Here is a 23,832-nt window from a genome sequence, read left to right on the forward strand (position 1 = left end):
TTTCAAACATTTTCAAACAATTCATCAGTTTTACACAAAGCAATGCTTCAACCAAATTACAATACTCATTATATATATATATATATATATATATATATATATATATATATATATATATATATATCTAATACATATACATCAGTGTTAACTAACTCTGCATTAGTTTCAAGTATGCATCAATAGTAAATACATACACATATATAAATAGCCATTTAGTCACATGACACCACATCACCAATGCTAAAACTTACCCCATGCCATTGCTTCTTTTTGGGTTATTTTCCCTAAAAATAACCAAATAAATATGCTGAACCTTTCTCTTCAATCATTCAGTTGACCTAAAACATCACACAATGCCAAAGAAATCATAAATCACACCAGTAATGAAAAGCTATCTACCATTGCGAACAATTGATTTCAAGTGTCAGACATATTTGTCTCGGCTTGAGTTTCTCCTCTTAAATCCAACGCTTCACTTACTAATGTAAGAGATTGCACTAGAATAGATAAGTTAAATTGGGGGGCCCAAAATAACAAATATATATAAAAAAAAACAATATTATCTTTTTCAAAATTGGTCACGTAAATAGAACCATGAAAGAAAAATATTTCTTGAAAAAAGAATTCTCTGTTAAAAGGAAACACTTCTAGTTATTCAATCACTTGTGCAAGAGTGAATAACAGTTTTATTCTACTCTAGCGTACGTAGTATTTGAAAAATAACCGAAAATAGATCATAGAGATTCGAAGTGTAAAAACCAGTAATGCTTCAATGCTTTCTACAATTCAATCAGTTTTACTTAATACTACAAACGTAGGATTTTACAAGCGAATCTTTTTACAACTAACACTCGCACGCTATGATTGGATATCAGGTGGTGATAAACAACACAATATATACAGAAACAAACTAACATATATATATATATATATAAGAGAGAGAGAGTGATGGGTGGGCGATGGAATCAAACCAAATTCGAAGTTCGCCGATCGCTTGTCAGTGTAATAGAGAGAAAAAAACGTCTACCAACTGAATATTCACATCAAGTTTTATTCTTTTTTTTTTAACGGCAAAATAAAATAAAGATTAACAAAAATATAGTTCTGGATTTAAACGCATTGTTTTTGCTAAACACGTAATAATTAATGAAACAAGAGAGAAACTATGCAATACTTCTTTTGTTTGAAGGATATTTTCTAGTAAATCTGACGTACAAGCCCATTCCTAATTTTATAAGTGTAACCATATGTTTAACGTGCTAAATACTTTTCGGGTAACGTGATCTACATCAATTTATATTACAGCGACCAAAAATGAACGTTGATTTAACAGTTGGGTTCACTGACTATGTCAAAACATTTTCTCCAGCAACAAACCAAACAAAAGAGACAAAGACGGTGTTTTAGAGGTTAACCAAAGAGTATCAGAAGCCAATTAAGGAATAAATATCTGTATCTAATGAATGAGTGTCAGAAGCCAGTGATATGGGAATATTTAGACCTGACCTGCTTAAAAAAGCAGCCAAATATCCTTCAAATTACCCCATACTATATATTTAAAGACTGAACACAATAGATAATGCAGTACTAGATTAACTAAGTGTAAACGAATAACACAGTAATCGCGGTTACAGTAGTCCTATATCTACTCAATCATTCCGACATGAAGCTAAATAATAACACCATCATCAAACTGTTTTTAATCTATTACAGAAAGACAACAGGGTAACGCTGTTAATAGGATGGTGAGAGATGTGTCGGATAGAAACAGGGGACGCTATGCAAAGAGAAGTTAAGCTAAGTTAGTATGGGTATGAGTGTGAGTTAAGGCACTTGTAAACGTGGTAGGAGGAATGAAAGACAGGGAAATGAACAGGTAGAAGGAAGTGATAATTGAGAAATTAGCAATTAGCGATGGGAAAACAAAAAAGACGACAAAATTGAAAATCTGAAAAATGAAGAAAAATGTAGAACAATGAAAAGATGACAGTTTAAACAGTTTAAATGAAAAGAGACACTTTAAACGGGTGAGGTTTTAGTAGATTACATGAACAATGAACTGAGGTTTTAATAAATTACACGAATAGTGAGAGAATACCTTATGTTTTTAATCTATTCAGAATAATAGTATTGATTTCTTACACAGAAACATTTTCACAAATTTGAGCGGGAAGGATTGGCAGTTTTATTTTTTTACCAACCTCAGAATGGTAAAACAAGCGAAAACAAAATTTAGATGGTTTTGGTTAGATTTGAAATCAGAATGCAAAGAGCCGAAAGAAATACGACAAAGCATTTTATCGGTACTGTTATGTATTTAAAAAGTATACATATATCGTTATTGTTTATGATTAGTTCAGATTAGTTCTGATCAAGCTAATTTATGATCAAAGACTTTCTAAACGTGACAATATCGTATATTTTTGAGACACCTTACACCTAGAATTCTCTAAGCTGTGTCTAATGTGTCCTTCCTTTTTTTGAGACAAAAATTGTGTTCCGAGGAAGATTTGGTTGTTTTTCTAGCAGTTTAAGCGACCATGTGTAAACATTTTTGATGACTCGATAGACATTTATTCGTTAATACAGATGTCACATTTAGAGATTTTACATATTTTATCTCGTAACTTGAAAAGGTAAATTGATCTGAAATCATAAATCTGGTACAGTAATATTTCTAGGTGTGAAATTACAAGTCGATAGGATATTGTCCTTTCAGCGGCTGCTTTACGAGTAATTGAATTTTGGGTTGTGAGAGCGTAGCTATTGGAGTGGACAGTGGCTTAGTTCCTAATTCAATTCTATGCAATTATAGCACGACGTAAAAATTTGGACATGTTTTCTACAATAGCATTAGGTTCACCAAAACTTTATGAATAGAATTTTGTTGACTCAAAGCTGGTGTTATCCTATCTATCTATCTATCTATCTATACATGCATACACACACACACATATATATATATATATATATATATATATATATATATATATATATATATATATATATATATATATATATATAGTAGACTTACTTGTAAAATAGGACGTGTGCGTTCAATAATGTAATAATACAAAGAATATATATACATGTATACACACATATATGTACATACTTACATCTACATGTGTATATACATGCATATCAGGGTACAGGACGTTAGAACAATAAACTACAGACAACAGAACGAACACATAGGAAAACGGAAAGCCCCTTGGAATATCCCTTCATCAGCTGTCTCTATTCTATCTAGACGTTTCGAAGACCAGACAGGACGTACTCTAGAATAGTCTCTTCCTGAGTAGTGGATCAACCAACTACACAGAGGATTCCAAGGTGGCAAACACAAACCAAGACAGGAAAAAATGGACAGTGAAAACAACATTCAAAAGCCGTACGGCCAAACGCAAATCTGAGGTAGAACGCTAGTAGTTCGTCTTGCCTTCACAGCGGCTGGAGTGAAAAGAAAGCTGACCACAGGTCACACGAGAGCAGAGAGGATGGTGGAGGGAGGAAATGGAACAAGGAGGAAGGGACAGAAGCAGTGAAGTAGAGGCCAGGACAGAAGGGTAGATAGGAAGATAGAGGAAGATAGATAGATAAATAGATAGAGAGGATGGTGGAGGGAGGAAGTGGAACAAGGAGGAAGGGACAGAAGGGTATAGCAGTGAAGTAGAGGCCAGGACAGAGGTATAGATAGAAAGATGGAGGAAGACAGATAGATAAATAGATAGAAAGATAGATAAATAGATAGACAGATAGATAGATAGATAGATAGAAAGATAGTCACGTCAGAATAATAGTAGACTTACTTGTAAAATAGGACGTGTGTGTTCAATAATGTAATAATACAAAGAATATATATACATGTATACACACATATATGTACATACTTACATCTACATGTGTATATACATGCATATCAGGGTACAGGACGTTAGAACAATAAACTACAGACAACGGAACGAACACATAGGAAAACGGAAAGCCCCTTGGAATATCCCTTCATCAGCTGTCTCTATTCTATCTAGACGTTTCGAAGACCAGACAGGACGTACTCTAGAATAGTCTCTTCCTGAGTAGTGGATCAACCAACTACACAGAGGATTCCAAGGTGGCAAACACAAACCAAGACAGGACACATACATACACACACACACACACACACACACACACACACACACACACACACACACACACACACACACACACACACACACACACACACACACACATATATATATATATATATATATATATATATATATATATATATATATATAACGTACTCTATGAAGGGATCTCAATACGATCTGCAATACATGCATTCACTTTGTCACAGTTACCGTGGAGATTGCATTGAATCAACGATTAACCGGTTGAAAACCTGTAACCAACAATACTATTGCTTACTATAGTAATATAAACTATAAAATAAAATCTACATTTACCTAATGTAACAGAGTTAATTGCCAGTTTGTGATTTGATTAGTTTACATGTATTTTTCTCCTAATAAAACCTCTCAGTAATCTATGAATGCATAATTATAACTGATATTTTGCGTTACATGTATAGAAAGAAAGAGAACAACTTCAGGGAGAAAGTTTCAGAAATATTTTATTTTTATCATTTTTCTTCATTTCCAAAAGATGTGTAGGTGCATAGTATTGCGTAGATTGGCTACAAATGTACACGTTAATATTTCAGTTACGTGTATGTTAGTGTAATGTCTATGTGGTTTGGCTATTCAGACGCGCATACCACACAAATACAAGTAGACACGTTAACAATAAATGGTCGCTATTAACACACACATGCGCGCGCACAAACACACGCGCTCACACACACATAAACGTTGTTGCTGTGAGTGTTTGACATATGTAAGTGTATGATATGCACTGGCTAAACAGTAAATGATAAAGAGCGTAATAATAATTGTAGGGTAGATAAGCACTCTGCGTCACTTCAGAAGAGATAAAAGAAAAGAAATTTTCCCATGGTGCTATGCAGATAGAACCAGAAACCATGTGGTTGCGAAGCGAACTTACGACAACAACCACGCGTATCTATGCATGTATGTATGTATCAAATCCGAATTATATTTGTTTAGATAATTGTGTATATTATGTCTATACATCCAGATCTATCACCTTGATTATGCACGCGCTATTACACACCAGATCTAAATACATGCATAAACACACACATACACATATGTTATATATATATATATATATATATATATATATATATATATATAAATGTATAATCTTCATATACTTTCATTATGTTTAATCCTCTTCTAGTCTTCTAATATATTTATCTACAAATGCTAAATTACTTTCTTCCAATGTTATTTGTCAGGGTTTTCATTTACATTGTTATCAGAAAATAATGACATGTCTTTCAATCCAAATAAATTTAATTAAAAAAAAGACGGATTCTGTTATAAGCAGTCTATTATTTTCTATACATTTCCTTGCTTCTATAATATTTTATCTGATTCAGGGATATTAATTTAATTTCATTGTAAAGATGCTGTTTCTCACAAAGAATTCCTGATAACAATTAAACATATACCCACAGATAGGGAATTTGATTTGCTGCAGTTTTGTTGTGGTTGTTTATCCTGAAATCAAGTTTCTGATAGAGCTGACATTTAATCAATGGTATTTTCAGTCGTATTTATATATATTTTCTTGTATATCTAATACTTCATTGTTTAATGTAACCGTCTGTAGTAAGGACTGTAGCGTGCAGTGCCCAGAAAATTTGCTCGAGGTATCTACAAGCTCTCTAGTTGAAGCCCTAATCCTGCAAGCTTATGATCAAAAACATTGCAACTGTAATCAATCCTTCTATTCAGATCTAGTTTATCTAGAACAGTGGTTCTCAGCCGGGATTCATATGGCCCTTTAGGGTTCATATCTGATTTTGCTGCTAAAATTTACGTGAAATAAATTACTAATACTCCTACAATAAACAAAATATTAAAAAAATTCTTAATACAATTTCTAATAATATTTATGAAAATACAATAAGATCTTTTTCCATACATCGAATGACTATGGAGGTCCAGTGGAGTAAAACAGAAATCAAAGGGATCCATAGGTCAAAAATGGTTGAGAAACACTGATCTAGAACTTCCTTTTTTCTTTCCAAAATTCGTCTCGGTTCCTTTTACCACTCGTGTTATATCTAACTAGTAACTCTAATCCTCCGCAGTGGTATGTGGACATTCTGGAATATCCTCCCTGGTCGTATCTTTCTTCTGGAAGTAAATTGAAGGAAAATTTGACTGCTATTTTTAGCAAGCTGAGAGGTTACAGAAATATTCCCTCTTTGTAGAAATTAATTTGAAATAAATGACTAGGGGCAAAGTAGTTTGAAATATTCGTAGCAGGAGGTATTTCTCATAACGTGTGTGTATTCATAGTAAGCTTTGGTTAATCATTATAAGTGATATAAATAAATGTCATTGTTTGATATATTTTACTGGTTACACTTAAATGTATGTTTATTGATTCGCATTTGGTTTCACTCTTTTTAATCTGATCTTTGTGTTACAACCTTTGTCAAAGGCATACACAAACACACGTACACGACACGCTCAGGCCACACACACACACAGACACACGCACACACGTACGCACACACCATCATCATCAATTTCATAATTTTCTTCTTTTTCTTCTTCGTCTTGTTTTATTATTGTTGTTGTTCTTCTTGTTCCATGGTTTAAAACATTACTCATTTATTTTCCCAGCAAGTGAGTAATGTCTTAAAAGACAGGGAGGACACGACTTGAACGCTTCTGTTTAAAGGTTTGCTCAATCATAGCTTAGCTGGGACAAAATAATAACAATAACGATAACGAAAGCAATACCATCTTTAGTCTTGTGTCATTACCAAAAAATTAGTAATTCCTTCTAGAAAACGTGAATCTATCATAAACAAAATTTATATTTAATAATATGAGTAGCTAAAAAAGAAGCCAAATCAAATTTCGTTTGAAAGTTGACCAAATCTATGTTCGTTGGTGGGAGACACTAGTAAGGTTGGGTGTTTTGGATGTCTTATAGGACAGCTATCGAAACGAGGCCTCATTCATTATTCATCACGAGTTAGTGTGATGGTAAAATCGAGAATCATTTAATTACAAATTTAGTCTTGTGTTAATGTTTAGGTAATTTTGAAGGAAAGCAGAGAGAAAGAGAGGGAACGTGAGGGAGAAGGAGATAAAGAGGAGAATGAAACGAAAAGGAGAAAAGCAACTGTGGAAGAAAGTATGAAAAACAATTATGTGTCTAAGAGGTGGAACAGCGGTAACCATACAAAAAGTAAGCAAGAAATTCAGGTGACATATTTCTGTTAATATAGTAATAAACTGGAAGAAAGAAGAGAGGGAGAGAGAAAGAGAGAGAGAAAGGGAAAGAGAGGGGAAAGAGAGATGGAGAGAGGAAGGAAAAAGAGGAGAGAGAAGGAAAAGGAGGAGAGAGAGAAGGAAGAGAGTAAGAGAGAGGTATATAAAGTGTATATATAAAGCACAGAGAAATGAAAAACAGAGCAAAAGAATGAGAAGGAGAGAAATTAAAGTAGGGATGGTAATGAAGTAAAAGAGAGGCAACAAAAGTAAGAAAAAAACCAAATATTTATCTGTGCTTGTATGGGGGAGGGGTGTCCGTGTGTATGAGCGTATGCGTGAATGTCTGCAAGAGCCCGGGGAGGAATTTTCTATTAGAAATCAGGAAATCATGGTAAACAGATTTTGGTTTCTATCGTAAATCTGATTATTTTCTTTTGAGAGAAATTTACATAATAGAAAATTATGATTTCTTGCATAGATTATATGGTCACAAAATTATGTCTTCGGTGTTTGGGAGTGTAAACGATTATGACCCTATAAGCACAATTTCATTTCAGAACGATTTTAACATAGAACTTAGAGTGACATAACTAAAGGAGTGACTGTGTGGTAAGTAGCTTGCTTACCAACCACATGGTTCCGGGTTCAGTCCCACTGCCGTGACATCTTGGGAAAATGTCTTCTACTATAGCCTCGAGCCGACCAAAGCCTTGTGAGTGGATTTGGTAGACGGAAACTGAAAGAAGCCCGTCGTATATATGTATATATATATATATATATATATATATATATATATATATATATATATATATGTGTGTGTGTGTGTGTGTGTGTGTGTGTGTGTGTGTGTGTGTGTGTGTGTGTGTGTGTGTGCGTGTGTGTGTGTGTGTGTGTTTGTGTGTCTGTGTTTGTCCCCCTAGCATTGCTTGACAAACGATGCTGGTGTGTTTATGTCCCCGTCACTTAGCGGTTCGGCAAAAGAGACCGATAGAATATGTACTAGGCTTTCAAAGAATAAGTCCTGGGGTCGATTTGCTCGACTAAAGGCGGTGCTCCAGCATGGCCGCAGTCAAATGACTGAAACAAGTAAAAGAGTAAAAGAGTAAAAGAGTAAATAATGCATCACGCTCTAACGATTCCGGAAAACGACTATCTCTGAAGACTGATAACATTGGCGCGTCAAGGTTTGCAAAATCAAATTGAGAAACTAAAGGGTAAGAGGATGTGACTAAATATAACAAGATATTTTGTCTGTTATCCTACTACTTCCGTTAATTAACTGCTTTCAAAGCAGAAGAAAAATTAAAATAGTATGATGATAATCCTAAGTACTAATGACAATCAAAACAGGCAAATAAAAATATTCGACTGGCAAGAAATAGCAACGACATTTCCCACGAATAATAAGAACGCACAGCCTTCAATAATGAAACGATACACTAGATAATGAAATCATTGACAAACCTACAACAGACAGGATAGTGACGATAGAATGCCTTTAATCAGCTCTCTAATGGCTGAACTAGAACTAAACAACAACAACAACTCTATGTAATCTGGCATAGAAATTAAGTGAAACACCTGTACGTCACCATCACAGACAGAACTATAAAAGAATGCATTTCTTTTGATCATGCATACCAGTTCGAACAAGTATCTTTAAGAACATTAATTCCGATTAGAACACACACTCTTTCATTCTATTGGTGGTTCTCTTGATTGGGTTGAAGTCGTGCTGTGACACGACTTTAAAGGGGTTTGGGCTATTAAATGAACCTCAGTACATTTACATGTGAGTTGGGTTACTGTCTTATGAAGCAGAAAAGTAAAGGTCGATACACGCACATTATTTACATTATTTACAATTGACGGATATTTGTCTTCCTCTTGTTTGTTAATACAACGTTTTCGGCTGATATACCCTCCAGCCTTCATTAGGTGTCTTGGGGGGGGGGGGGATTTCGAACTTGGGCTCTCATTTCTAAGGTATTTTTTGATGTTATTATTATTATTATTATTATTATTATTATTCAGGTCACTGCCTGGAATCGAACCCGGAATCTTGGCGGTTAGTAGCCCGCGCTCTTAACCACTACGCCCACGGCCATATTGTGTAGTGGCTAAGAGCGCGGGCTACTAACCCAAGATTCCGAGTTCGATTCCAGGCAGTGATCTGAATAATGATAATAATAATAATAATAATAATAATAATAATAATGATAATAATAACAACAACAACAACAACAACAACAGCAACATCGAAAAATACCTTTGGAATGAGAACCCAGGTTCAAAATTTACCCAAGACACTTAATGAAGGCTGGAGGGTATATCAGCCGAAACATTGTGTTAACAACAAACAAGATGAGGACAAATATCTGTCAATTGTAAATAATGTAAATAATTCCTCATCTCTTAAATATAGAACAATATATGTATATATATATATATATATATATATATATATATATATATATATATATATATATATATATATATTCGAAGAAAAGTATTCTTAATACACCATTGTTTTATCGGATTTTTGTATATATTTTCTTTTAGATTCTAGCGATCTGTTTACAGCAATAATGTTTTCATGACATGTCTTCATCAGCGTTTCTATACCTCCGCAGTCTCATCTTCAGACGGAAATGATGTTGACCAGCGATTCATAGCTTTTCATAATAGAATGAGCTAATGTGATTGCTGTAGACGTTACCTCAGAAACTGGAATTTTGATCTCTGAATTTATTCAATATCAGAGTAGATGTTTATTTTTGTTTGTGGCTAGTTTACGTGGGTGAGGTGAAAAATTCATAGGCTGACTATGAAGGAATAATGTTACATTTGTGAAAACTTGCATGCATTAATTCTAACCTCAATTCTTCTTATTAATGACAGTATGCTAGTGGACATGCTAATACTATCAGAATATCCCGTGAGAGAGTTGAGAATATTTTGCAAAATGAACTTGGCATGACGCAAGTTCTTCGGTAGGAAATCACGTCATCTAACACGTGATCAAAAGCGTACCGGGCTAATCACACCACAGGAAAATCTGACATAGTTTGAGACAGATCATGCTGGTTTCCTTGTGCGTTTCCTAACCCAAGATGAGTGTTGGTCTCATCGCTTTTAGCCAGAGACAAAGACAGAATCCATGCAGTGGAAACACTCTTCTTCACCTGCTCCAAAGAAGACCAAAGTTGTTTCATTAGCAGAGAAGGTGATGACCCTATTCATGGAGAGTACTACGCCAAATTGCTGAAGCAGTTACAAAAGGCTAACAAGACTAAACGCACAAGAAAACTGATGAAAGGGGACTTGTTTCAAAAAGACAATGCTCCAGCACACACGAGTTCTTGTTTTCAATGGTTGCTATGCGTGACTGTGGCTTCGGACTAGTTGACCAGTCTCCCTATTCTCCTGATTTGAGTTAATCTGACTATCATTTGTTTTCCAACAAGAGAAACTCTTGAGTGGGAACCAGTATCGCATAATGAAGTCATATTTGCTATTGATGATCTTTTAGAGCAACAAGATGATAGCTTCTTCACCAATGGGACCCAATGGAAAAAGTGTGTAGGCTGCAAGGGTACTATGTTGAAAATTGAACCTCACTTGGTCACATTCCACACACACACTCATACGTATGTATGTATGTATGTATGTATGTATGTATGTATGTATGTATGTATGTATGTGTATATTCATAATGTGCACTTTCCTGCTGGTTAGCCATAAAAAGACAACAAGGAATTATTGCACGTTACCACACAAAACAGCGCTTGATAAGAAGTCCCCTTGCATGGCACCACACAAATATTTTCTGCTAGAGTCTGGGTCACCAAAACCTTGTGAATAGATTTGACTGACTGACACTAAAAGATGCCCATCCTATATACACAGGAAATTGCATATTTGTAATCGAATTTATTATCATATTGGTTATTGGTAGCTTATCATCGGATTTACGTGTGTGGTTCCTTAGTGATCAGAATGTTTTTAATTTTAGTATTTTTGTAACATATAATTTCTCTTAATTTATGGTTTGTATTATGCGCTATGTTTTACGAAGTTTTCATGTGTTTATCTATTCTGTAATTAGGGTATATTTAATTCATATAATGCAATTTATATGTCTACGCTAGTTTATCGGATACTTACAACAAGGGGTAACTATAATGCACTACATTATATATTAAAAAACAAAACTAAATTTGGAAACATTGATCGTCTGCACATCTGTACTCTACATAATTACAAAGTAGACAATTGATGATGAAGTAATTCAATAAATAAATAGACAGCACACACAAGCTAGCTGATGACATAAATAGTAAGTCATAATTCAGATTCCGAGGTAATGTTTACACCAATTTCATTGTTATTGCCTATTACAAAGAGATAGAGATACACACCAACATCACTGTAACCTGAAAGTGAAACTAAGAAGTCTAGAAATATTGACGATGGATTCAGAACTTTTCTGTATGAATAAAAATGCAAGGAATTCGTATGAAATATGAAAAATTAAACTTACAAAATAAAGTTGAAAAGAACAGCCGTGGAATTCATGCACATACATACATACATACACACATACATACATACATACACACATACATACACACATACTCACATACATACACACATACACACATACATATGTTTATACATATATGTATATACATACACACACAAATATACATACACACACAAATATACATACATGTATATGCATATATACATACGCATATATATATACATGTGTATATATATATATATACACATATATACATATATGCACATATATACATATATATACACATATATATATACACACATATATATATACATATATATATACACATATATATACATATATATATACATATATATATACACATATACATATATGCACATATATATATATATATATATACACACATATATATGTATCAAGCATCTTTTATATTTTTCATCATTTTATTTTATTAACTTTTTATACATACATACATACATTTATGCACACGCGCATATTACACATATGTATATATGTTTGTATATATTTATGTATGTATGTATAAAACATGTAACCTCACAGTCTATAGCTGTCAAATTTGACTCACAAAGCTTTTAAGAAAGAGGCTTGACCAATGAGATATGATATGACTACTGGAGCAGAACATCTTAGCTGTGATGGGGTGTATAAAAGAAACCTTGATGGTTTTAGTATTAATACATGTATGAAAGCAAATTTTGCCTGTTACTCTTCCGAAGTTGATAAGACATGTTCCTATCAAGTTATGGTTTCTAAATAATCAACTATACCTTCTTCCAAAACATAAGGTGTGTCTACGTTAGAAATTAATATATAAACAAATTGTGATATTAACTTTCAAAACAGAATTTTATGACTTTTTGAACAAAAAAACCCCCAAAAAACAAAAAACAAAAAAACAACGCAGAGATACTTTCTAAATATCCTGTAAATATACTAAATTCAAAACACCAGTAGCTAAACAGTAAATGGAGGTTATCAGATATTTTTACTGACCTTTGAACCAGGTAATCGACCCAATTGGATATCCGGAGACGTAACATTTCATAATTAATGGCTGCTTTGCTGTAGCTGTGATATTTTGCAACACACGAACGTATGGAACACCTTAAGGAAACGAAATAAGAGAAAAACGAAAAGAAGAAAAAAAGAAATGAGTGAAGAAATCAATAATGCTGTGTAGACTTCAGTATCATCTCGCTTGATTACCTGGCAGGGAATCAAATTCATAGTCAAAAAGGCATTGGTTCAAAGGCAATCCAACACACTGGTGTTGTACTGTATATATAGACAAATACCCTCACTGATGTAGGTTCGATTAGTTTAGATTCGAGATCCATTCACATATGTACTTCTTCAGAGGAACGGGGGGAAAGTCTTGCCCATTGTACTCTGGTGCATTTTCAACAAAACTTCTCCCTCTTCACTTGGGATTCACAAGTATCACTTTTATCTCAGCAAGAAACTGCACACCTTGCAAAACCTAGTTGTAATCCTAAGCAAGAAAAATGAGCTGTCATTCAAATTCTGTAAGTGGGGATTTTTTTCTGGAAAGTTTCCCAAAATTAGCTGTGAATATTATTATCTCTTAATATTTACTTCACATATAATCCCTTATCCCAATACACACAGTTTTCTTTTATATGAATGCCGAACACTCGGCTTACTACGAAATTAACTCTAAATCATTTACTGTTTCACCTTCCATAAAGTTTTACAGATATATCTCATGTCACCACTAATACTGCTGTGATATTTATTGGAAATCAGTGCTGAAGTCTCTTATCACAAAAAAATCGTCTACCACGCGGCAGTTACTAATGCAGTTGCTAGTCTGCAACAGTCTTACTGTTCACTCCGAGTGATCTGAACCAGGAAATGAGGATGAGCCTTACTTGTCACTCAATGACAGCTAACCCTATTTAGAAGCTATGAAAGTCTTGAATTAAGAACCAAGTATCCGGACGAGCAGTATTCCGAATGTCTATGAAACTTTAAGGGTTGCAATATTGCATCAACCTGTCTATACAATTACATGTAAACTCTACAAAAAATGTTAATTGATCTTTGCTTTCGTTTTTACAATACACATATCTCTGTCTGTCTGTCTGTCCGTCTGTTTGTCTGTCCGTCTGTCAGATAGATAGACAGAGACAGACGGACGGACAGACAGACAGACAGAGATATCTGTATTGTAAAAATCACCTGGAAAGTCCAATAAGTATATATTCATAAGTATGTACTGCTCATCCATGCACCTTCTACAGTTTCCTTCTGCCAAATTTAGTTCAAGAATCCCGGGTTGGTTTGAGATTATAACAATAAAGCGTTCCACAAAAGCGTCGCAATAGATATCGAAGTAGAAACTTCATTTTGGAACCGTGTCCTTAACATCACAGTCAAGCATACGCCATAAAATATCTACTCGTTTTCAGGCGTTAAATCAAACCTGCACCAAGAAAAGGAAAGCAAAGCAATAACCAAAAGCAAAGTGATGTATACTGACCATAAACATTAGCTCTAGCCATGTGAGTGACTTTCCCTACAACATTTGATCCAATACATCGGTATTCTCCACCCGTTTGTACTTGGATATTTGTTATATGCAAAGTGCTGACTACATCTGCTTGCTCTGTTGCGTATGTTTTGATCGTTGTAATGTCACTGGAATAGATCAATTCATCATCTAAAGTCCAGCGGATTGTCGGAGGTGGGTTTCCAGATACAGCACATTTAAAGGTGACGTTGGAGCCGGGTTGTACTATATCACTGACAAACGTTTCTAGAAAGGCAGGGTGCGCAGCTGAAAGAAGAAATAAAATACGTCATACATAGATCTAATGGTATGCCTACGCACACTGACAATTAAATAAATTTATATACATACACATGTATGTGTGTATGCGTGTACATATATATATATATATATATATATATATGTGTGTGTATGTGTGTGTATATACATGTACATGTATATGTATATATATATATATATGTATGTATATATATATATGTATACATGTACATATATATATATATGTATACATGTACATATATATATATATATATATATATATATATATATATATATATATATATATATATATATATATATATATAGACGGTTTAGATATAGATTCAAGGTTGAATATGGTACTTATGCGTAGGCACCCGAATATCGTATCCCAAAAGGATAGGTGATCAAAATAAAAAAATAAGCAACACGGATTTCAAAGGTGATTGCAGTACGCACGTTTCATGCTACTCCAATTTATTTAAGTAATGCGAGCATTACATTAAATGCAATATGAAGAGCAATCTTCAGTTGCACGAAAATGCAGAAAATTACTGTAGAAAAGACATATTATAAATGTGGCAACATTTCAAATCCAAGTGGGAGAGAGAATACATAAAAATCCAAATGTGAGGAAGAATACATAAGTCCATCTTGACGTAGCCGAGTCTATCAGGCTAGTAATTGATTCTAGACTAAAAGAAAAAAACCTATTTGACCCATATACCTAGGGTTGTAATTCCTCAACATTAATTCCTCAACACTTTGATAGTAGTAAAATGACCTGATACTACTATGACCAGTGAAACCTTTAGATTCTAATACATTTTATAGCCTTGTCCATGCATACTGCTTACACCTTCCCTCTCTTTAGAAGCAATTATCCCTTATGCTATCACCACTAGATAAGAAACAATAAAATCTGAGACAGTTAAAACTTTTGTCTAGAATCAATTATTAGCCTGATAGACTCGGCTATGTCAAGATGGACTTATGTATTCTTCCTCATATTTGGATTTTTATGTATTCTCTCTCCCACTTGGATTTGAAATGTTGCCACATTTATAATATGTCTTTTCTACAGTAATTTTCTGCAGTTTCGTGCAGCTGAAGATCGCTCTTCATATTGCATTTAATGTAATGCTCGCATTACTTAAATAAATTGGAGTAGCATGAAACGTGCGTACTGCAATCACCTTTGAAATCCGTGTTGCTTATTTTATATATATATATATATATATATATATATATATATATATATATATATATATATATATATATATATATATATATATATATATATATATATATATATATATATATATACATACATATATATGTATTCAGGGTATGATACGTAAATTGTCACCATTTTATGTTTTTAATTTCGCGTATGCGCATTGTTTGTTTCTGATTTTGTAACTACTCAGTATAGTAGGGTCAGTTGGGCACTATCTGTGAGAAAAACAGCACCATGAGGAAATTCATTCTGCCAGAAATTTGGAAACGATATGCTGTTCTTCATGGCATTCGCACCGGAAACTCCAATACGAATATTTCAGAGTGTTTGGATGTCAATCCGAGGACAGTGCAATCTGAGGACATGTTTTGAGAGTGATAAAAATCAAACATCTACTCAACACCATGGTGTTTGGAGTGACCGTTAGTGATGGCGACGTTATGCCTCCATTCATCTTCCCACACGGCCTCAAACTCAACACGGAGGCCTACGTCAAGTGCCTGGAGAAAGTAGAGCTGCCCTGGGTCAAGAGGGTGGCTACTGGAAGAACCTATGTATGGCAACAGGACTCTGCACCGTTCCACACAAGCAGGATAACTCTGTCATGGCTATCAGACAATTTCTGCGACCATATCTCCCTAGACCGAAACCTCATTTATTGTTATGTGTGAGGCGCAGTTGAGCGAGAGACCAACAGACACCTTTTAACGCCAAAGATGAACTGAAGGCAAGGATTATGGCAGCATTCACCAACTTAAACAAGGAGACCACCCAGAAGAGTTGCAGGAGATTCCGAAGTCGTCTGGAGGTCGTGGTTGAATCCAATGACGATTTTATTGAATAAATTTACTCTTTAGTATTTCAAGATATTTTTGTATAATTTTGGCAAATATATCTGTTATGGATATGTACATGTATATATGTATGTATGTATGTATGTATGTATGTATGTATGTTTGAGGTCGATAAAATGTAATTAATCAAGAGCAAGGAATTAATGCATTTGCTAGGGCGTCGCCTGAGGAACCTTGCAGTATCTGTCTCTATCTTTTGCATTCTGACACCAACTGTTATGATGACACTTTTACGAATCTGTGTTGTTCTTAAAGCGACGACTCTTTCCTTTGCACAATATCGATGGTATGGAAAGAAATTTGTATGCATTGGCAACATCTAGTGTTCAATCCCCTGGATCTTACGGACCAGACCTGCGTATACAGATGCAGTTTTGCAGATACACAGTCAGCCCTGATCGACAGAGGCCTTCTGTCAGGCATTTTAGCAACAAAGTGACCAGTTTGTAGCATCGTTGATGCTTTCTTAGATTTCAAAAACAATACCTGAATTTAACTAAGCGAACCCTATACATAAATATTTATATATATATATATATATATATATATATATATATAGCACTTCAGAACATAAAAAATAATCATTTAAAGTATACATTTCAAACAGTTATCATGTCAGAAACTAAGAATAGAGTAGTATGTAAACAAATAGAATGATACCTCCAAGGCGTAGTTCTCCAGTTGCCTGCGACATATCTACATCATTTCCTACTATACATTGGTACATGCCTTGGTCATTTCTATTCACAGCCGGTAGTTGCAGCCAGTTATCAACAATGATGTGTTTTCTACTGCTGTTGGTGAGGGGCTCTCCATTGTGGTACCACGTAATTTCGTTTATTGGGGAACCCTGCACTGAACAGTTGAAGGTAGCCACGCGACCTGCATCAACAATCTGGTCGGCTGGATATAGAGTAGCGCTGAGCGGTGCTGAAATAAAATAGAAATTAATTTTTTTTCATTATTATTATATTGGTCGTTATTGATGTTGCTGTTGTCGATTCTATTGTTGTTTATTACTATTTGTACTTTGTCCCAATTTAGCCCTCGTTGAATAGATAGTTCTACTGTCAAAGGCATTCTAGCTACAGCTGTCTCGTCTTCTATTCAAAAACAGTTTATCTAGGACTACATCATGTTCAATTTGACTTACTTTTTTTTAATGGCAAAGTACAATGAGACAGCTATTTCTAGCAAGTTGATCAACTGCGTACACATCTCTTCTCATTGACTCATTATGACACTGGTTATTCTGACAAGTATTACAAGAAGGCTGGTCATAAAGAAGTCGATAAACTATTAAGCAGCCAATAATAGATCACTCACCCCAGTACTGTATAGACTGTTAACATTTAACGGCAATGCTTTCATGGAAACTGGCTGTTGTTTATTATCACTAGGTCAATTTTGATCGAAAACATCTATAATTAAATAATTTCTTACTGTGACCACCCTGTCTTTATTTTTTCAGACATAGTGTATCTAAGAATAGGTTACAATGAATTTTGAAAACACATTCGGGTTGTACTTGAAGGTTTTTCAACTTATTTATGGGCCGAGCATTTCTTAGTGGCTTATTCACCTGACACTCCATAGTTACCATAAGCTAGAAAGGCTGAAGGTTACATTGAAAAATAAATGGAACCGTCTCGTAGGTTACCTATACTGACATCAACTATTCCTGGAGTTGTGACAACAAAATAATTTGGATTCAGTTACGATTAACTACATGTCAAAATGGCCGATCATATATTGCTTGTTGCCGCCATTTTTTTAAAGCCGAACCGTTCTTTCAATAATATATTGCTGCAAGTTATTACGTGAAGCCGACGAACACAAATATTTGACGAACTTGCCTTTGCTAGTCGTTTATTTCTGAATTAATTCAGAAACAGCGGTTGTGATAGTATGGCTGTGTGAATGGATTGGATTTCCCATAGAAACTAATTACAGGCCTTCGATTGCAAGAATAGAAGGTACAAAACAAAACAAAAGGAAAAAAAAACACAGAACCAGAAGAACGAAACTAAATGCTTTAAAGCTGTTAATCCATTTGCAGAGGCGGAGGGTGGCCAGCACATCGTCCTTCTTCGAATATTGCAATTGTTGCAAGATAAAACAATCACAAGCAGTACTGAAGAATGGAACAATTAATATAGACAGGTAGAAGATAGGAAAATGAAATGCGTAAGCAAAAAAATAAATAAATAAAAAGTTAAAGAAACCTATTGAAATAAATAATGTAACAAAGAATGGATGAAATAATAAAAAAAAATATTGATAAATCGATGAAAAAACTGATAGCTGGCTAAATGGAAGATAAAATGAGGTGGATAGAATATTCTAAGATTGGTTTTGGGGAAAAAAGATAAGCAATTGATTCGATTAGACGTTGCTTATAGCTGAATCCTATTTCTTAGAAATATATACATGAGTATAGGCATTACTGCATGGTTAGGTAATTTTCTAAGTAAACACACTACTGTAAGTTCGATACCACCGAAGATAACCGTGGGTGAGTGTTTTCTACAATGCCCCCTAAAGAATGTGTAAAAAATTTAAATTATACACTTAGTGAGAAGAAATATATTAGCATTTTTGATGAATGTTGTCAAGAGGAGTAACTTTGGAATTAATGTTGATTAAAAATTGATTGGAGATGTATATGAAGCAATATTTAATGGGATCTGTGGATGCTACCGTGGCAATTTCAAGTATGCTTCGAAGTTATTAGATCACCTCATTGAAATGTAGTCTTACACGCAACTACAAAGCAAAAATGAGCACACACTTGTTATGTAAAACTTAGGCACTCTAAAAAATAATAACGAGAAATTTTCTCGGGTTGCCTTCTGAATAAAGACCATTTAAAGTTTCACGTACTTTGTTAAGTATATTAGCACGCACTTAGATATTTGGCTTTGTGTCTGTGCTAGGAAACATCAAAAGAATGTGGTAACTAACAGAATCGGTAGGGAATATTCTTTTCTACTCTAGGCACAAGGCCCGAAATTTTAGGGGAGGAGGCCAGTCGACTAGATTGACCCCAGTACGCAACTGGTACTTAATTTATCGACCCCGAAAGGATGAAAGGCAAAATCGACCTCGGAGGAATCGGTAGAGAATATTGAGATGTAAAGTGTCTTACACATTGAGCACAAGTAGTACAAGCTCAGGTTAAGAGCGTTCATCTCTCTGTATAAAACGGTAATACTTTTCTATTCGTGCAACCACATATTGAATTCAGTTCAGTTAACACATACATATGTTTGAAAGTATGAATAGTAATGACTTTTTTGATAATTCTTCCACTTTAATATTTAGACATTTGTAACTCATTTGGTATTTATATATATATATATATATATATATATATATGTATATATATATATATGATAAAGCTGTTTCCAAAAAAAATTACCTTTGTTATTTAGATAGTTGTATGTGTCGTATTACGGCAACGACTATTTGGCCATTCGAAATAAGTAAAATAATCGATACACTGAAGGTAGTGTCTCAGCAAGATTTTGTCCGATGTCTGAAACCAGTAGAAAAGCAAAACAACACGTGAGCACACACATACACACGTTCACACTCACGGGTGCACGCGCATACATATTGACGCAGACTATATCAAAAGTTGATACACACATATTAATGCACTCTCATAAGTGGTTTCAAGCCTATTACGAAGCCTAGTCATAGTGTTATGATTTATCATATATTGATTTGTGCGTGTGTGTGTGCGTATGCGTTTATACAATGAAATTCCTTCCAAATTACTTAAGAACAAAGCAAAGTAATAAACTTACATGTAACCGTTAACTGTATTGACACTGTAGTTGAACCTTTCTTATTAAAAGCCCTACATTTATAGTCTCCGCTGTCTGTGACAGTTAAATTGTGTATCGCAAGGTTTCCACCCTTTTGCTCAAATTTCTTTTTATCACTGACAATAGTTTTGCTGCCTTTTGCCCATTTGTAGTTTGGTAGAGGATTGCCTGTGGCTACACATGGTAGTTCCGCTGTCTTTCCAACCTGGATTATCAAACCTGTATCAGCAGTTTCAATATTTGGTGTGTTGAAAATAACTGGAGGATCTGAAAATTAAAGAAGAAAATACAAAGAATTGTAATGCAATTGTTATTAGTATGAAGAGCTATGGAATGGAAATAAACTTGAAATCGCAAGACAAAATGCCATGTAGTGTTACGTCTCTTTACTTTTAGAAATAATTATAAATGGAATATGATGACAATCTATTCTTTTCTCAATAAGCTATTAGGATTTGCTGAAAGCTGAGAGCCTTAAACACTTCTACAGAATCGTTACACGTAGTAATTTATCTCGTGAGATTTTGACATGCAAAAGTTATTAATGAAAATTCAAAATATTTAAGTCTTGTTCACATTAATAAAATATAACATTCTAATTATTTACATGCCTTTATTCTTTTTTTCATTAATGCAAAAATAGCCTTAATATAATTAAAAAATATAAAAACATCATCGTTTCATAAAATTCTTCATTCTTCACGTTTTGTCATGCTGAAGGTTTCTAAAATGACTAAAATAGTGTTTTGCATGATTACCCCCGACTAGAAATTTTAAAAACGTTATTATAAGTAAGCAAAAAGATAAAAAAAAAATTAATACATGTTTACTATGCCTCTTTTTCTTTCTTACTTAATTTCAAAAAGAAACATTTAATTCTGTCAAATATTATGAAGAAATGATTATCTCCCTTGTATTAACTCTCCGCTAGGACACAAATACACAAATTTCCTTAAGATAATTTCTAATATTCACTTCATATAAGGTGGCGAGCTGGTAGAATCGTTACCACGCCGGACAAAATGCTTAACAGCATTTCGTCCGTCTTCATATTCTGAGTTCAAATTTCGCCGAGGTTGACCTTGCCTTTCATCCTTTCGGGATTGATAAAATAAGTACCAGCTGAACACTGAGGTTGATGTAATCGACTTGTCCCCTCCCCCGAAATTCCTGGCCCTGTGCCAAAATTTGAAACCAATATTCACTTCATATTCACCCTGTAGATTTTTCACGTTTCTATTCGTAACATGTATTGAGATCAAATCAATCGAATATAAAATTACAAGCCACTTTCATTTCATTAACTTGTGATCTCATATCAATATAAGACATCATTCCGGATCATCCAAACTTCTTTTTTTTTTAAGAATTTCTCCTTATTAATTAATTCGCAAGTGGTCGACAAATTTTAACTTTAAAAATAATTAAAAATATACTACAAATATTTATGATGTTTCTGTTCACTTATATATTCTTATAGAAAAAAAAAAACAATTGTAAATAGGCGTAGGAGTGAGTGGCTGTATGGTAAGTAGCTTGCTTACGAACCACATGGTACCGGGTTCAGTCCCACTGCGTGGCACTTTGGGCAAGTGTCTTCTACTGTAGCCTCGGGCCGACCAAAGCCTTGTGAGTGGATTTGGTAGACGGAAACTGAAAGAAGCCCGTCGTATATATGTATATATATATATATATATGTGTGTGTGTGTGTGTGTGTGTATGTATGTGTGTGTTTGTGTCTGTGTTTGTCCCCCCAACATCGCTTGACAACCGATGCTGGTGTGTTTAAGTCCCCGTAACTTAGCGGTTCGGCAAAAGCGACCGATAGAATAAGTACTTGGCTTACAAAAAATAAGTCCTAGGGTCGATTTGCTCGACTAAAGGCGGTGCTCCAGCATGGCCACGTTCAAAAGACTGAAACAAGTAAAAGAGTAAATTATATTTCTTTCAAATTATTTTCCTGATAGAATTTCTGACATCTACTTTATTCCTTGTGTGTTATATCAATTAACCAGAATTTCGAATGAATGGCAGAACTGGTTGAATAAAATGTTCCATTATATATGGTTGTGCCTTATTATACTCTGAATTCAAATCCCGCCCAGGTTCACTCCGCCAGTTATATTTTCACGGTGGATAAAACAAACACAACTCGATTAAATAAGCACTAAAGTCAGTGTAATCGACTACACTATAGACAGTGGTGCCCGAGAATTGCTACAGTCCAGTGACTGCAAACAGTTGAAAAATAAACCACACGCTCTACTTTTTCACAATTTGTGGCATTATGCCAGTCTGTGATATCATTATTTTTAACTGAGTGATATTGAGAGAGAGAGAGAGAGAGAGAGAGAGAGAGAGAGAGAGAGAGAGTATCATTTCAACTTCACTCATTATAAAAACGCTGATATATTTCACACACGAATAAATATAAGTATTCACTCAAACTGGCTTTTCTTTTTCCCTATTGTTCTTGTTACATTAACACGTGCACGCACACACACACACACACACACACACACACACACACACATTCATTTCTATATATATATACACACACATATATATATATATATATATATATATATATATACATACGTTTCTATATATATTCATATATATATACATAAATACATTTATATATATATATATATATATATATATATATATATATATATATATATATATATATATATATATATATATACATTTATATATATATATATATATATATATATAGATATATATATACATAGATATATATATACATACAAAAAATATATACATAGATACATTTCTATATACATACATATATATACATATATATACATACATTTCTATATACATATATATATACACACATTTCTATATATATATATATACATAGGAAACTATGCACGCTCTTTTGCTCTTTTGTGCATAAAAAGAAATTCACACATACCTGTATAAACTACAAACAAATACACTGAAATAACAATGTACACCGCTACAAAATCCTATACATACAGACCCATGCGTATACGTGTGCTAAGCCATGCAAGTAAAGTTTGGATATAAATACATAAACATCATCAAAGCCAGAGCACATATAGTTATACACTTTCAACTGCATGCATGCTCACGAACATAAACTAATGCATACATTTCTACACCATTGCATGCACATTGATGTGCATACCC

General features: G+C 34.0%; 1 protein-coding gene across 12 annotated transcripts in view; it reads right to left on the minus strand.

The window, feature by feature from the left end:
• LOC106868349 (cell adhesion molecule Dscam1) overlaps nt 1–23,832 on the minus strand; it is a 298,293-nt gene that overhangs the window by 102,827 nt on the left and 171,634 nt on the right. For 10 of the 12 annotated variants that reach the window (XM_089352796.1, XM_089352795.1, XM_089352791.1 and 7 more), the window contains exons 6-10: nt 20,632–20,919; nt 17,480–17,749; nt 14,438–14,734; nt 12,928–13,038; nt 252–284 (exon numbers count right to left, since the gene is read on the minus strand). In XM_089352796.1, coding sequence (XP_089208922.1) covers nt 252–284; nt 12,928–13,038; nt 14,438–14,734; nt 17,480–17,749; nt 20,632–20,919 — 999 coding nt within the window. The remainder of the gene's footprint in view (nt 1–251; nt 285–12,927; nt 13,039–14,437; nt 14,735–17,479; nt 17,750–20,631; nt 20,920–23,832) is intronic. The other 2 variants (XM_089352798.1, XM_089352792.1) reach the window with 1 other exon arrangement.

Source organism: Octopus bimaculoides, chromosome 5 (genome assembly GCF_046866305.1).
Source record: "Octopus bimaculoides isolate indiv1 chromosome 5, ASM4686630v1, whole genome shotgun sequence".
NCBI classification, from domain to species: domain Eukaryota; kingdom Metazoa; phylum Mollusca; class Cephalopoda; order Octopoda; family Octopodidae; genus Octopus; species Octopus bimaculoides.